This window comes from Arabidopsis lyrata (assembly GCF_000004255.2).
Source record: "Arabidopsis lyrata subsp. lyrata unplaced genomic scaffold ARALYscaffold_1, whole genome shotgun sequence".
Classification (NCBI taxonomy): Eukaryota; Viridiplantae; Streptophyta; class Magnoliopsida; order Brassicales; family Brassicaceae; genus Arabidopsis; species Arabidopsis lyrata.
Window position 1 is genome coordinate 30,782,374 of NW_003302555.1, and position 17,226 is coordinate 30,799,599.

Below are 17,226 nucleotides of genomic sequence, written 5' to 3' on the forward strand. Positions count from 1 at the left end.
CCAAAAAACATATTTTCACCCCTATCGAATCTTCAGACAAAATAGGGCAAATTAGCCACTTTCCTTCTCATGAAGTGATAGTAGGATTTTAACTAAGATCAATTATCCTTAAATCACTATCATGTCATTGCAGTATTTAAGGTGTCAATCCAAATGGGTGTGATGCTAGCAATCAAGATGCAATCAGATTTCACAGAGTCAAGCCAAGCAATAACAGGTTTTGAGGTTGTTAACAGTTCCAGTGATCATGCAGAAAACAATAATTCTAACAGAAACAGATAACACACTCGATCACACAGCTTGATGCCAAGCACTGGATGTGGTCGAGTGCCAGGTCGAGTACCAAACAGAAACTGCAACAAATGTACTCGACTGCACAGTCCGTTTCCAAACCGCTGGGTGTGGTCGAGTACTTCAAGTGAAATAAGTAAAAATGCAAAAACTAAGCAACAAGTAACGAGATCAAGCAATCAATAGCGATGTGAACAAAGAAATCAATTGGAAGAGAAATTCCCGAGGATGGGGTAATCGAGTAGTGAAGTCTCCTTAATCTAACAGGTGGTTAACATGCTCAACAAACTATCCCTAGACAACAAGTTCAATAACCAAACCAAAGTGCTACCGCAACAGAGATCCTCAAGCAAAGCTAGTCCCAGACTCAATCACCATTGACGAGAGCTAACCTAACAGGCATTACGAATCAACAAGTTAAAGCCAAAACGCTCCCTGTAACCAATACCTTGGTACAGAGCCACGAATCTCTGGAATTAGTGGTTCAGACATTTCATCGAACACCTTTTGGGTGCGGAAATGTCTGGGCTCAGATTCCAGTTGATCAGAAAGCAATCAGCATTAAGAACAACTAATCCAGAAGGGATCTACCAATCAAACTCAACCACCTAACAGATCAAGGATTCTAAACTACTCTAACCCATCCTCAAGAACCCTAATCACTACTCAAAACTCATGAACATGAACATAAACCCAGAAATGCATAAAAACTTCATACTAGCAAGATCTCAACAAGATGAACAACTTTGTAGAAGAAATCAAAAGCAAATACTCAATAGATTAAGAAAAATCTGGATTACAAATATGAAGAAAGCACTAATTGTTCTGCAGAAAAAGACTTAGACAGAATAAAACTTAGTCTCAAAATTATGAGAAACAACCTATTTATAGCAAATACTAGGAAACCCTAAATCACAAGACGACAAAGTATTAAGGCGGTTTACGGAGACATTCGGCTTCGTGCAATCGAGTGAAGAGGTCGAGCAAAGCTGGTGCCTTTGCGGTTTCTTGATCTGGTCGTGATGCAATCGAGTACCTAGGTCGAGTGGTGAGTCGAGTAGTGTTTCATCCTCTTCTCTTCCTTATGCTCAGTCTCTGGTTGAGTTGGGATCTGAGAAGACTCTGAAGCTTGTGATTAAGTGGCTGTGGGGAGTGGACTCGACCACGAGGTCGAGTGGTAGGTCGAGTTGGTGAAGGAGAGGGTACTCGACTTGGTGATCGACTTGGTGCTCGACTTGGTGGTGGTCGAGTGCATTTGGAAGGTCATGATGATGGTGCTCGACCTCGTGGTCGAGCATACTGATGGGTTCTGGTCCACTTCTTCCAATTTGCTCACCAACAGCTCCAAATCACCTGAAAATAACTCAAATATGCAACATGCATGCAAAACTATCCTAATCATGCAAAGTGATGACAAATGATGAAGAATGGTATGAAACAATGACGAAATGATGATAAAGTGATGCTAAATGGATGCTCAAAACAAGTAAAATATAGACATATCAACTCCCCCAAACTTAGTCTTTGCTTGCCCTCAAGCAAACAATTAAGAACAAGCTGGAGGAGAGGTTTGAAAGCGGGGACTCAGAACCAAAGCATGCAGACAAAGCAAATGAACTCAATGTCCAAGTTAGTAATTGTGGAATGCTTAGAGACCAAACTCTACTTAAAAACTTTAGCCATATTCATCACAAGACAACCTAACATTTGTTCCAATCTACACACACCATCAGATCATCAATTCCCTTTAACATTGATTAAGCTCAAACCATGAATCAAGCAAAACATTGCTGAAGAACTCATTTGGTTTAAAGGACAAGGCTGAGAAACAAAGATGGTTCCTCTGTAAATGGTTTCAGACTTTTTCACAGTAACAGGGAACTCTCATGAATGGACAGAGCTTTAGTAGAATGCTAAAGGTTAGAACCAACCTACACATACAAGAACAGATCCCATCTACCCAAATAACCATAAGTATATCAAACTCCATAGATGGTCCTATCTCTAAACCCCAGAAATGATCCTAATTCTACCCTTTTGCACTCAAGGCATGTTCCAATAATCTCTTGGATCAACCCATTCTTTCTTTTTGGTTTTGTTCTAAGGAGAGGTTTTCCTTTAGACTTTCTAGTGGATTGGGACTTTCTTTAACAACTAAGGCTCTTCTTCTCATCTCATGACTTAAGACAACTCTAGGCTTTTGCCTTTCTTTTTACTTTGCACAGAGCCTAACTTCTTTTATTTTCAAGCTTCCCAAATCCTTTACTAGACTAACAAGATATTCTTTTCTGTTTCACTTCCATCTCCTAAGAACAATAACACTTGTCTTTCTTTCTCATTTTTATTCCAAACACATTCCCAAACCCAAAGTAAAACTCCCACCTAGTCCTATCTAGCCCAAAAAGTGTGGACTAGAACTACATGGGATCCCATTCTTGTCGGTTCATACCTAACACTTTCTACCAAGCTCAATCCGGAAATAGGCCTCACACACACACAAATTTATTCAGGGTTTGAAAGAAAGGTTAGGTTCAGGGTGGGGGAAACTGTTCCAATGATGGGAATCAACTACTTGGATTAGCAAGAGTGGTAGAAGGTGAAAGAAAATCCAAGTATGTGTATTGGTAGCCACAAGTTCAACAACAATGCAAAGACATGATAATTATAAGTCAAGTTCAGGTTCTAATAGATAGGGAAAAGAATCACATCAAGCATGCTTCAATTAAAACAAGAGAGTCAAGTTGTGAATTCCAAATATGGTGCAGTCTTAATTCAAGTTCTATCACAAGCATTAAACAACTAATAACGAGGGCATTGAATTCATTCAGTAAATGAGCATGCTTACAAGGTTATCTCATCATCATCCCCTATGCAAATGCAACAATCCTATATGAAACCTTCTAGACTCAATCTTAAAATGAAAATGCAACTACATGAACACTCTATTTTTGTGAAATTATTTTCAGAAATTTTTCAAATTTTTAGGGTTTTTTCAATAACATAGATGAATGCAGACAATATGTAATATGCAAGAAAAATTTGAAAACAAGAACAAAGCAAACTCATCAGATACTTCCTGAGCCCTCCCCCAAACTTAAATCACACAGTCCGCTGTGTGACCAAATTTGGAAGAGAGTACTCAGGACAAATAAACAAAGAAAGAAAACATGAGATGGTATAAACAATGGGGAAGTGGAGTTGTTACCTCAACTGAAGAAGGAGTTGATGTTCTCATCAATGCTTGCTTGTGTAAACATCATACTCGACCATGTTTCTTCATCAGCATGTGGCCTCGCATGATAGAGTGACATGTTGAAACTTCAAAAATCTTGAGACTAAAACCCCATTGATACTCGATCACACAGCTTCACTTGCTCTTTGCCCTTGTGGTCGAGTATTCTATTGCACTCTGAGCTAGAATCCACTTCACTTTGCACTTGACACACATTTCCTGAAAACCAAAACACTACCAAAACGCATTAAAATAACAAGGAAATAAAAATATGTACATGGATAGACATGGGACTTCCTCCCAAGTGAGCTTGTTTTAAGTCTCTAAGCTTGACTCCTCACACTCATTAGGCTTAGGGTGGTTTGCAGAGAGGAAATGAGGTCTCCTCTTCTCCTTGAGTGGAGTGATCATCATACTCATCAAGCTTTTTTGATGGGTTTGCGATTGGATACTCAGTGGTCCTTTTCTCGAAGTAAGTTTCTTTTTGATCAGGAGGATAGTCTTCTTCTCTAGACAATTCCAATGTGAATTCACATCCTTCTTTGCTAAGCTGAGTAGTTGCTCCATCATTTGGGACGTCTTTGATGTTGAGTGGCACTTGGTTGGCTTTTCCATGGAGCTCTTTGATTTGATCCTTCAGCTCTTTCACAATGTCTGCTAACTCCCTTATGGCTTTGTCCTGCCATTTGGACCTCTCCTTGAGTTCCAACCAATCATTTGATGCCAGAGTGCTTGCTTTAAGCTGTTGCTCGAGCTGTTCAGTCGAGCATGAGCTCTCAGGGCCAGTTGGAGGCTTCTTCGAGTTGTTGGTGGAATCAGTTGGTCGAGCATGTGTTGAACTTACTTCATTAGCTCTCATAACCTTTGTTTCAGACCCCATCAATCCCTTGTGTAAGTCTAAGGACTTCTCAGAACTCAAAGTCTCACTAGGGAGATACCCAGCTTTACCACTCTTGGTCAAAACAGTTTTTAAGTAATCTTTTTCAGCAAGTTCCTCTAGCAGTTCATCAGCTAGTCGATCCATTTCCTCAACTAAGAAGGTCTGTCCTTCTATTGTCGGCTTTTGCATATCATCATTGATGTCAAACTTCATTTTTAAATCCTTCCCCATATTAAGATCAATCTTCCCTTTCTTAACATCTATGATTGCTCCAGCTGTAGCCAAGAAGGGCCTTCCTAAGATCAAGGGACCTTTTGGTTCTTCATCCATGTCCAACACTACGAAGTCTGTATGCACCTCCAGATTTCCAATCTTGATAGGCAAATCTTCTAATAACCCATGAGGTAGTCTAACAGACCTATCAGCCAAGATCAAGGAGATGTTGCAGTATTTATACTTGTTAAAACCCAACCTCTTAGCTACTGAGAGTGGCATGAGACTTACTGATGCTCCTAGGTCACAAAGGCATTTATTGAAAGTCAATGGACCTAGGGAGCATGGTAGAGTAAATGAACCAGGGTCTCCTAGCTTTTCTGGGACAACCTTCTTCTGTATGATGACACTGCACTCATGGCTCACAACTGTTGTTCTCTGAACCTCTTGAATTCTCTCCCTGATCAATTCTTTCAGAAACTTGTGGGAATCCGGAATAAGCGCGAGAGCATCAACAAGAGGTATCATGGCTTCAACGTTTTTAATGTTCTCTGCAAACATAGCTCTGTACTTATCTGCCAACGTTTTCTTTTGTCTACCAGGAAATGGAAGTGGGGGCTTGTAAGGAGGAGGAACAAAAACCTTCTCCTTGTTCTTAGAGGCAACTGGATTTTCAGCAGGTATAGCCGCTACTCGAGTTGTTGATCGAGTATGTCCATCGAGTACTTCAGCTGGTTTGTCAACTTGATCTTCATTGAGACTGAAATCCTGCCCATCTTGGTCTGCACTGTCCTCAGTGACTGGCTTGGGTCCCTCTCGGGTGGATAACTCTCTTCCACTCCTTAGGGTGATAGCATGAACATTAGCATACTCCTTTGGATTCTGAATTGCTTTCCCTGCGAGTTGCCCTGGAGGTTTCAGAGCAGAAGTGGATGCAGATTGTCCCTCTAAGTATCGGACCTTGGAGCTCAATGCTTCCACTTTTACATTCAGGTCATTGTAGCTACAATCCAACTTATGGTGTAATTCAGATATCTTCTTAGCAATCTCCATGGAGCCAGAGGCTTGTCCTTGGAGAAGCTGTTGTAGCATTTGCTTCATGTCAGAATCATGAACAACAGGACCTTGGTGTTGCTGAGGTGCATACCCAGGTGGTGGTTGCTGCTGGTAGTTCCCCTGAAATTGTTGCTTGGGAGCAAAACCTTGGTTGTATGGAACAAAAGGTTTATGCTGACCCTGCTGTTGTTGTGGAGGATACACTTGATCCTGTGGATTAGCAACGTTGGTGCTGCGGTAAGAAAGGTTGGGGTTGTTAGTCTTGAAGTTGTTATACCCTTTGTAGCCACCTTGATTGTTGATGTAGCTGACCTCTTCAAACTGGTTCCCCTCCCCATCTTGGACTTGATACTGGTCGTCATCAACTAGGAAGTGCATATGCTTCTGCTGGCCAAGGAGAATCCTATCCAGTTTCTCATTAAGAGCTTTCATCTCTTTCCTGTGTTTATCATCCGAGTCAGCTGTTCCTCTGATGGTCCTGTCGCAGTCCTCGTTGTAATTTCCATCTGACTAAGCTAAGTTCTCAACTAATTCCCAGCCTTCAGCAACATCCTTGTTCTGGAAATTCCCATTGCTCGCAGTATCAAGGAGCATTCTGATCCGTGGAAGAGCACCTCTGTAGAGTGTGCTGAGCAGTGAGGCTGTACTGAAGCCATGATGAGGACATTGGTTGGTGTAACTTTTGAAGCGCTCCCAGGCCTCACAGAAGCTTTCTCCATTCTTTTGGGCAAAACCAGAGATCTCATTCCTGAGCCGTGCAGTCCTTGCGTTGGAGAAGAATTTTGTAAGAAAGGCCTTCTTGCAGTCATCCCAGGATGTGATGGATCCAGGTGGAAGATTCTTTTCCCAGATGTGTGCTTTGTCACCCAAGGAGAATGGGAACAACCCGGAGCTTGAATCCATCTTCACTGACTCCGTTGATTTTTGTTAGGCTGCAGAGCCTATCAAATTCGTCTAAGTGGTCGAGTGGGTCTTCCATAGGCAGACCATGGAACTTGTTTCCCTGAATCATCGAGATGAGACCACTTTTAATCTCGAAGTTGTTGTTTTGGACAGCAGGAGGCACAATCCCTTGCCTCTGATGGTGGTTTCTTGGTGCATCTCCAGCACCAATGTTTGCAGGCAGATTGTTGACATCTTGTTCATCAGCCATTCTGAAAGGATGGTTGTGTTCAAGGTCTGTAGTGTCTCTCCTTTCCCTTAGTTCTCTGTCAATACGGTCAATGTTATCGTTGAAAAGGAGGTTCTTGTTGCCTTTTGATCGAGTTTGCATACAGCAGGGTTGTACCTGGATCAAGAAGACAACAAGAAAAACACAAAGTTAGTAACCTAAGTGAAAATTGAAATAGAACTTGATCTAAGCAAGTCTGAAATCTCAAATGTAACAAACAAACACCCAATTGGCAACGGCGCCAAATTGATAGTAGGATTTTAACTAAGATCAATTATCCTTAAATCACTATCATGTCATTGCAGTATTTAAGGTGTCAATCCAAATGGGTGTGATGCTAGCAATCAAGATGCAATCAGATTTCACAGAGTCAAGCCAAGCAATAACAGGTTTTGAGGTTGTTAACAGTTCCAGTGATCATGCAGAAAACAATAATTCTAACAGAAATAGATAACACACTCGATCACACAGCTTGATGCCAAGCACTGGATGTGGTCGAGTGCCAGGTCGAGTACCAAACAGAAACTGCAACAAATGTACTCGACTGCACAGTCCGTTTCCAAACCGCTGGGTGTGGTCGAGTACTTCAAGTGAAATAAGTAGAAATGCAAAAACTAAGCAACAAGTAACGAGATCAAGCAATCAATAGCGATGTGAACAAAGAAATCAATTGGAAGAGAAATTCCCGAGGATGGGGTAATCGAGTAGTGAAGTCTCCTTAATCTAACAGGTGGTTAACATGCTCAACAAACTATCCCTAGACAACAAATTCAATAACCAAACCAAAGTGCTACCGCAACAGAGATCCTCAAGCAAAGCTAGTCCCAGACTCAATCACCATTGACGAGAGCTAACCTAACAGGCATTACGAATCAACAAGTTAAAGCCAAAACGCTCACTGTAACCAATACCTTGGTACAGAGCCACGAATCTCTGGAATTAGTGGTTCAGACATTTCATCGAACACCTTTTGGGTGCGGAAATGTCTGGGCTCAGATTCCAGTTGATCAGAAAGCAATCAGCATTAAGAACAACTAATCCAGAAGGGATCTACCAATCAAACTCAACCACCTAGCAGATCAAGGATTCTAAACTACTCTAACCCATCCTCAAGAACCCTAATCACTACTCAAAATTCATAACCAAGAACACAAACCCAAAAATACATAAAAACTTCATATTAGCAAGATCTCAACAAGATGAACAACTTTGTAGAAGAAATCAAAAGCAAATACTCAATAGATTAAGAGAAATCTGGATTACAAATATGAAGAAAGCACTAATTGTTCTGCAGAATAAAACTTAGTCAGAATAAAACTTAGTCTGAAAATTATGAGAAACAACCTATTTATAGCAAATACTAGGAAACCCTAAATCACAAGACGACAAAGTATTAAGGCGGTTTACGGAGACATTCGGCTTCGTGCAATCGAGTGAAGAGGTCGAGCAAAGCTGGCTCCTTTGCGGTTTCTTGATCTGGTCGTGATGCGATCGAGTGACTAGGTCGAGTATGCACTCGAGTCCCGCTTCATCTTCTTCTCTTCCTTATGCTTAGTGTCTGGTTGAGTTGGGATCTGAGAAGCCTCTGAAGTGTGCAGTCGAGTGCTTGGTCGAGTAAGTTGGTGGAGGATACTCGACTGCGTGCTCGAGTCGTGATCTGGAGTCGTGGTCTACTTGGTGAAGGAGCTGGTACTCGACCACGAGGTCGAGTGGTAGGTCGAGTTGGTGAAGGAGAGGGTACTCGACTTGGTGATCGACTTGGTGCTCGACTTGGTGGTGGTCGAGTGCATTTGGAAGGTCATGATGATGGTGCTCGACCTCGTGGTCGAGCATACTGATGGGTTCTGGTCCACTTCTTCCAATTTGCTCACCAACAGCTCCAAATCACCTGAAAACAACTCAAATATGCAACATGCATGCAAAACTATCCTAATCATGCAAAGTGATGACAAATGATGAAGAATGGTATGAAACAATGACGAAATGATGATAAAGTGATGCTAAATGGATGCTCAAAACAAGTAAAATATAGACATATCATGAAGCTTCTTCTTCTTGTCGATTTAATCTAGGATTCATGATTTCAACAAAACTTCTTTCCTTATATCATTGATAAATGAAATCAATAGTAGACATCTCAGGTATAGGTCTCCATAGTGGAGCTTCTGGCTTGGTAGCAGATTCAATAAAAATCTTAACTACATTAGGCCCTAAAGGTATCCATGTACTAATTCATCAGCATCATAAGAAACAATACGGCCCTCAACAACATTATCATCAGAAGAAGTTCAGTCAACCAAATTACACTTAGGAAGTGTTCTGGTATTTACACTCCTATGTATAGAGTTTTCACCAACATCACCCTCTTGTCTCTGCAATTTCAGAAACATATCAACATATAGTATAACTTAGTAAATATTATATCAGTAAACAATGTGTATATAGTATACTAACCTGATCATAAAAATTTTCAATAATTTGCTCTAAATCCTGAATTCTATTCTTCAATTGAACCTGATCTGGTTCCATTGCAGCCATAGAGTTTCTGTTGACCTGGAAACAAGAAATTTTGGTCAATCTCATGCCTCTGCTCATTGCCCGCAGTCCCAAAATTTGACTAAGTATATCTTCTTTTAGATTTGTTGTAACTGAATCCTGAGTACCTTCAATTTCTAGCTCGGCTCTTTCCTCTGCAAACAAATACCAAAGTAATGTACATCACCCATTAATGATGACCAATATATAAAGTAATTTAAGAAGAATAAACATAACATACAATCTTTTCGGCCGCACCGATATTTACAGGAGTACCATCCTTCTTGGTCCGTGACTCGATCCACACTTTTGCTCTTGTCACCTGGGATGGGCCTGAGCTTTTTTGGATTAACTCTTCTCTCAATCTGACCATTTTACAGCCACATCAATGAGGAATCTGCATCTTCCTTTTCGTCTTCATAAAATCACTTATTACCTTAAATGCATTACTAGTCTTCTCTTTGACAAACTTACGCCATTCTGGTTCAGTTATATTAGGTGGTCGCAGACTCATCCTATCTTTCATGTTATTAGCTCCTCTGACCGCTGAAACAAGGCGTGATTTGGAGGATCTCCATATATCTCTCATCTGAACAAATGCAGCAGTTTTTTTCCATGGTTGGTCAAGATCAAACCTTGCCTGCATTCAAATGAATAATTAAAAATCAGAAATTACACAAAGCAATTCTAATTAAAAGAAGCAACATGTAAAAGTAAATTACAGAATACCTCAATAGATTTCCACAAAACAGTTTTGATATCTTCACTTACTTTCCTCCAATCCCAGATTGTGAAAGGAACATGTTCCCGTACTATTGTACCTAAGTATGATGTAAAAAGTATTGACCCTAGACCACAAGGTTCTCCCATGATAGTATAATCAACGTGAACCTTTTCATTTGGATCCTTGGCGATGTTTTTCATCTTCGTTGGTCCTCGCTTCCTTTTACGCTTTGGTTCAGCAACATTTTCAGCAACATTCGGAGTGTGATCTACATTGTCAGCAGAAGCATCATCAACAACTGGTTCAACTACATTGTCTTTATCATCATTCTCTTTATCTTCTAACTCAGCATCCACTTCATTAAGTTCATCTAATGGCTGTTTTTGAGAAGTGTCATCATCTTGTATATCAGCACCCTCTTGTAAATCAGCATCCACTTCATTATCCAAATTTTGAGTTTCACACTACTTCTCTACTAATTCCTGAGTTTTCAACTGCTTCTCATCTAGCTCATCAATCTTCTTCTTTTTTTTAGTACGCTTTTTTTTGATTATAGACCATCTTAGTTCACCTGAAACAAAAGAAATCACTTGTTTATCAAAACAGATACTTGTTTAGAAAATAATCTCATTCACAGAAAACACACATTCTAACCAATCATACATACAAAAAACAATCACATATAGTATAATTTCACACATAAATCCCTTCAAAGTCAGCTCGGGCATTCCTAGCTTCATCAACCAAGTCATCTTCATCCATGTCTACTAATACAGGCAATGGCCTAACGTCCGCAGTTCCATATTCAGCATCTTCTGCATTGTATCTTCTCTTAGAACCTCTCATAGCTACATACCAACTCGATGAATCATCTACCCTTGAATAAAAAACTTGATGTGCTTGAGATGCTAGTATGTATGGCTCTCTTGCAAATGAAGGTTGACTTTGGTTAAGGTTGATAAGTGTGAATCCATCTTCTTCCTTTACTCCATTACCTATATTTGCCCATTGGCACCTGAATATAGGAATGTAGAAGACATTGTAATCAAGCAGTATAATATCCACCACTCTGCCATAGTAAGACACAACATCAACCATTGGACAATTGTCTTTTGCACTAGCTATACACATTGTTGTGGCCTCATGTAACACACCACAGTTTTGAGTTTGCCTATCAACCGAAACTGTATGAAACCGATTGCCATTGCCTATGTAACCCGTGTAAGACCTTGCGCATAGACGAGGACCATATGCTAACCACTTAAGTGTATCTTCATGATCAGAAGTCATAGGTATCTGTTTTAAAAATTGTCAACAGTCATTTACTATATTGTAAAAGAATAGATGATAAACAAAAAAACCATAAAAATAGTCAACATACCTGTTCTTTTAACCAGGAGACAAATTTATGAGAATGTGTACGCCATAAAAATGCCGAACACGTCTACATCTTTCACTAGAATCTTGTAGATGTTGTAGGTGCATGCTAAAATTGAAAAAACAAAACCATTGATTAATTGTAAATACAACAAGATTATAAAAGAGACTGTTAGTAGAAAAACTTACTCCACATAAGGATCAAGCAGTGCCATATTATGAATGATAGCAAGATGTGCTATGTTCTTCTCATTCTTAGTAAGAGTACATGAAGTAGGTGCTGGGACGACCCTCCAAGATAGAGCAGTTCTCATAATCAGCATTTCTTTCAATTTTTTCATCAACATTTGTTGTCTTTTTCAAGAAATCACTGCAGAACCGCACGCACTCCTCAGCAAGATATGCTTCAGCAATACAACCCTCTGGTCTTGCTGTGTTTCTTACAAAGTCCTTCAGAACTTTCATGTACCTGCATATAAAAACCTGTAATTGATAAACATAAAAGTATATTGTAAATGATACAACTTTATAAGTTATTAGATTGTACCTCTCAAATGGGTACATCCAACGAAAATGAACTGGTCCACATAACCGAGCTTCCCTGCCTAAGTGGACTATCAAATGCACCATTATATCAAAGAAACTCGGAGGAAAGAACCTCTCAAACATGCAGATAGTTTCCACAATTTCAAGCTCCATTACAGAAATTGCCTCTCTGTCAATAACTCGCTGACATAGTTTGTTGAAGAAAGCGCATAAGCGTCCAATAGCTATCCTAACACCTTTAGGTAATAAACCTGTAATAAATAACATTGAATATTAAAAACTTAACAGCTAATTATGCAAGAGTTCTATCTAAAATATTTCATCCTACCTCTGATTGCAACCGGAAGATGTTGTTGCATCAACACATGATAATCATGTGATTTAAGACCTTTAACCGTACAATCTTCTATCTTAACACATCTGGAAATATTTGAACAGTAGCCATCTGGTCCTCTGAAGTCAGATAATCGCTTACAGAATACTTTCTTCTTTGTTTTGGACAGAGACCAAGGACCTGGAGGAAGGTAGGTTTTTTTTCACGTGCTTGGGGATGTAAATCCTTCCTAATACCAAGCAGTTGCATATCTTTCCGAGCTTTAACACCATCCTTTGATTTCACACAATGCAGCATTGTAGAGACAAGGCTAGCGCCAACATTTCTCTCCACGTGCATCACGTCTAAGTTATGCCTAACAGGCATTTCCTAGACAACATAATAACAGATAATAAAAAGAATGTTTAATACATTTATTTTTAAAAATATAGCAAATCTGAATATATAGTATAATAACAAAACTAACATATAAATCATACCTTCCAATAATCTAACTTGAATAAGATTGAGCGCTTCTTCCATCTGGATAGCTCCTCTTTGTGGATGTAGGATTCACACTCGATTATCTTTAAGTATTTTTGTGGAGAAAAACTCTTGTAAAATGAGGAAATGAATATGAGAATTTGAAAAGGAAACCAACCAAGAAAAGAAATGAGGAAAAATTGATAAGGACGAAGTACAAAATTCCTTGCAAAAGATAGTAAAGAGAGAAAAATGTATTGTATTGCTCAGAAGTAATGAGTAATCCGATCCCCCCCCCCCAAACACATGCGTTTGAGGTTGTTTTTATAGAGAAAACATGATCAATGCGGTCATTTACTGCTCATAATTGCATTGATCCGCATTAATCATGTAAGTTACATTTTGACCGAAACGGCTTGAATTTGAACTATCTTGGGCATCGCGCGGATCTTCCGAACTCTTTCTTGTTGACTCCAAACTCCCGCGTCTTGACACTGCCGCGAACCTCGAACAATATTCTCCTCGCTTCGGCCTTTCTCTATGCGAACTGTATGTTGAATAAGAGCGAACTCCGTACTGGTAAAGATCGAACTCTTTTAGTAAACCGAATCGAACTCCCGACTGGTTAAGCTTGATTCCCATAATAAAATATCTTTAACTCCAAGAGGATTATTATGTAATAATGACGTGGACAGATCCACGTGGATCCTACCGAAAATGTGTGGGATCCGACCCCAACATTTAGCCCCCCAAGTCTTGCGAGCTGAGTGCTCGGCTTGGAAGACTTAAGTAAACAGTAATTAATGACTCGAGATCTTTAACATTCCGAAATTATTCCATGTTTTACGCTATTACGCCGATCTCGGATAATCAAATGATTTGATATCCCTGACAACCGTCATCATTAATTTTCTAATTTTATATTAATACTGCGGGGAAAACCGTCCCACTTCCTAATATTCTCGAGGCGGTCTTTCATCATACTTTAAGGTTCTAAGAGGTAATATTACTTTTCCATCTTATCTTCTTTACCTAGAGATCTCTCATTCTTATTGCAGAAGTCATTGTTTTCCTTTTGGTAAGAAATCCCCTTTGTAAAATGTCGAACCTTTCTTTCGAATTTCACGAATATGAGGCTGACGATCTCGAAGCTCTCATGGGTGAAGGAACCGAACCTCACATCCAAACCGGAGATGGGTTTGATCTTCACCCCCAGAGTGAATCGACCGTCAATTCTCTTGACGATCTTCGCAGATTATGCCTCATCCCCCTTGAGGTGGAGATGGTAGTCCCGGAACCTTTCGAGTCTCCGGAGTCTGGGCGAGAAGGTTACTGCTGCGCCTATGAAATTTATTTCAAAGGGTGCGGCTTATTCTTTCCCCTTCCTGAGATACTTCTCGTTTACCTCAACCACCTGGGAATTGCTTTCTCTCAGATGTCGCCCAACATGCTCCGGTATCTTTTTGTGTACCTTCACTGTTGCGGCGGAGGCGGGCTACTCACTGGGACTTTGCGAACTCTTGGAGCTTTTCCAAGCTCGCGAATCCAGAACTTCCGGGTATTATGCCCTTTATCCGATCGCGGATCGGAATCTTATTGACGGTCTGCCTTTAAAGGACACCGCCTGGAAGAAGTTTTGGTTCTTCTTCCGCATAAATAATTTTTCTATTCAGAGTTCTTCCGAACTCCTTCGAATTCACTGTTCGTCGAATTTGGGTAGAAATTAGGACTTAACTGAATAAATTTCCTATGTTATTTCAAACTGCATCTCAACATTTACTTGTTTCCTCGCAGGTCCCCAGATTCGGCCAGTTCCATCCGTCGATTTTCTCAATTTCTACAAGGCCGTCTTAGAGAGGCCAGTTAATTGGAACTCTTTTACTTTGGAAAGAATTCACGGCGCCGGATTTTCTGTCAGAATGACCCTTACTCACCCCGTCAACCCTCCTCCCGCTGAGATTGATATCTCGAGTCTGAATGCCCGAGACAGGAGAAAGATCAAAGAGGCAAACAAAAAGGTTAAAGATAAGATTTTCCTAGTTGGGAAAAATAAGAAAAATGCAACTTCCACCGGGGACGACAAAGTCTACCGGAAAACTCTCCTAGTTGACGATGGATCTCTTGAAGGTTCAAAGTCGATGGCGGTTGCAGTGAACAACGCTCCCTCCCCCATCCCAGCAGCAGACAACGTGGTCGCTGCCACCGCTGAGGAAGAAGGCCTTATAGGTGACTCTTCTCTCATGAAGAAGAGGAAGCCCGAGGAACTTGAACCCCCACTCCAGGGACGTCCCAAGAACACAAGGAGGGGCAGAGTCGCTCCTTTGAATCTGTCAGTTCCTGAATCTGCTGATGCTCAGGATGTAAATCCCGATTCAGGAATTGTTTTAAAGGAACCGCTGGGTTCAGGAATGTTACCTCCTAGGCGTCCCCGAGGCAATACCTCTAGGGCCCGATCGTCTCCGAACCAAGGGCTTGTTCCCAGAGCTTCATCCCAATCAGGTAACCCTTAATTAATCATTTTGTTTCTTGAGATTAATCGAATTTCTAAGGAGCTCGGTCCTCACTTAAATATCTTTATCCTAGATAAAGAGAAGATTGGGAATACGTTTAGATGTTTCCACACCCGCTTTGGGAAGAAACTTACGTCCTTTGAGTGGTGGAGGCCTGACATCAAGAAGATGTATATCAGTCATTCATTCCACTCCTCACTGGTTTGACTATTCGCATCCTTAAACACCCGATTTCGAAAATTTGTTTTTTTTTTTTTTTTTTTTAAAACACATCTTCTGTTTTTAGGCAACTCTGGACGTGAATGGCATCATCAGTCAATACGAAGAGGAGCTTGCCAAGGTTTCCAAGAAAGCTGCTACTGCTGAAAAAGAGATTGAGAGGCTGCAATCTTCTAATCGGCCTGTGCAGGAGTCTGCTGGCCTTGACTCGGCTCGTCAGGAAAAAATCGAGCAACTCGAGAAATCTGGCGAGGAGACAAGGAAAATTCTAACTGAAACAGAGCAGAGGCTAGAGACTGCCCTTGCTGATCATAACTCCGCGAAGGGCGAGATTGAGCTTCTGAGATCGGAGCTTGACAGGGTCAAAACAGCTGCTGAGGAGCTCGAGCGCAAAAATGAGTCTCTTTCCGAACTTAAAGACCGAGATGTTCGCAAAATATCTCATGATGCTTGGAAAAAGGTTAAAGGAGCCGGGCAAAAGTTTCTTCTTGTTGTGCATGAATTTATTACTGCAGATAAAGCTTGGAACAAAATTAACTCAGAGCGTGATGAGATGAAGAGCAATCTCGATCTGATCAAGGAGATAGAGGACGGAAAGGTCAACTTGGCTGAGGAAAAGGAAACAGTTGGCGCTGAGCTCGCGGAGACTGAAGCTAAGCTAGCTACTGCTCCTCAGCCATACTGGAATTTGCAGCAGTTTGTTTCTGAGTTCGCTGATTCCCCTCCATTGACTGAGCCAAATATTGGTTTGCCTCTGGACGAGATGATGTTAACAGGTTCTCCTCGCGCTCATTTTAATGAGTTCGGAACCAATGTTGACAGAATCTCCTCGGGACGAGGTTAGGAGTTCTCTGGTCATGATTCTGCCATCTCCTCGATTATGGGAGACGGCCCTGAATCGAAGAGCGAACCTCCTCAAGATGCTGGCTCGCTTAATCCTGAAGTGGTTCCCACAACTCAGAACGCTGACGTCGGGAGTGCTCTTGTCTCAAATCAAGCAGGAGATGAAGGCGGTTCGCCTATGATTGAATGATGGTGATTGCATTCACCTTTTATGGGGATTGTCCCTTTAATTTTAAGACATGAAATTCGCTTTGCTGGCCATGGGGCCGTTTATTTCTTTCCAGAATTTTCTGCTTAAGGGGGCTTTTATTATCGTCTTGAATAATTTGCCCAAGAGGGTTCTTAATTAAAATTTCTTTAGAAAGAAATATTTAATCTTAGTGGAAACCATCGATTTTACCTGGAGGGTTTGCAAAGTCCTCCTAATCGAAGTGGTTTAGGATTATAGGAGAGATAGGCTGATCAGACCTACTTGCCTTTTTTAAAGAAAAAAACATTGGAATTTTTTCTCGGTCTCTCGGTTGCGAGGTTAGAGCTCGGCTTACAAGAACACTTTGCGATACTTCAAATGTGTTCGATTAGGGAAATCTCTAGTGAGAACTGTTTGCTTTCCCTAAGAGATAAAAAGGTGTGATACCATTTATTGATTGTCTTCGAATTTCGAGTTCGAAATTAAGTTCGCCTACTTGGTGTTAAGTGATACTTGAATAACCTATATTTCGTAGGTCTTGTTTGTGCATGTACACGAAAATCGAATGGTCATAACAGTCAAATCAATAGACTGACGTTTAACTTCCATTTTCAATAAATACTCAAGTGAACAACCTTACATA

At 40.7% G+C, this 17,226-nt stretch overlaps 1 protein-coding gene across 1 annotated transcript; it reads left to right on the forward strand.

Annotated features, from left to right (window-relative positions):
• The first annotated feature begins 13,920 nt into the window (after positions 1 to 13,920).
• LOC110224487 lies at positions 13,921 to 16,394 on the forward strand. Its single transcript, XM_021010583.1, has 4 exons — positions 13,921 to 14,149; positions 14,616 to 15,320; positions 15,405 to 15,532; positions 15,618 to 16,394. Exons 1-4 carry the CDS (start codon positions 13,921 to 13,923, stop codon positions 16,392 to 16,394), a joined length of 1,839 nt encoding a protein of 612 aa, XP_020866242.1.
• The last annotated feature ends 832 nt before the right edge of the window (positions 16,395 to 17,226 follow it).

Excerpts from the sequence above, each read along its gene's own strand:
- LOC110224487 (XM_021010583.1), top strand. The coding sequence starts at position 13,921 with ATGTCGAACCTTTCTTTCGAATTTCACGAATATGAGGCTGACGATCTC. Across the intron at positions 14,150-14,615 it reads TCCGGAGTCTGGGCGAGAAG|GTCCCCAGATTCGGCCAGTT; the intron begins GTTACTGCTGCG and ends GTTTCCTCGCAG. Across the intron at positions 15,533-15,617 it reads ATTCATTCCACTCCTCACTG|GCAACTCTGGACGTGAATGG; the intron begins GTTTGACTATTC and ends TTCTGTTTTTAG.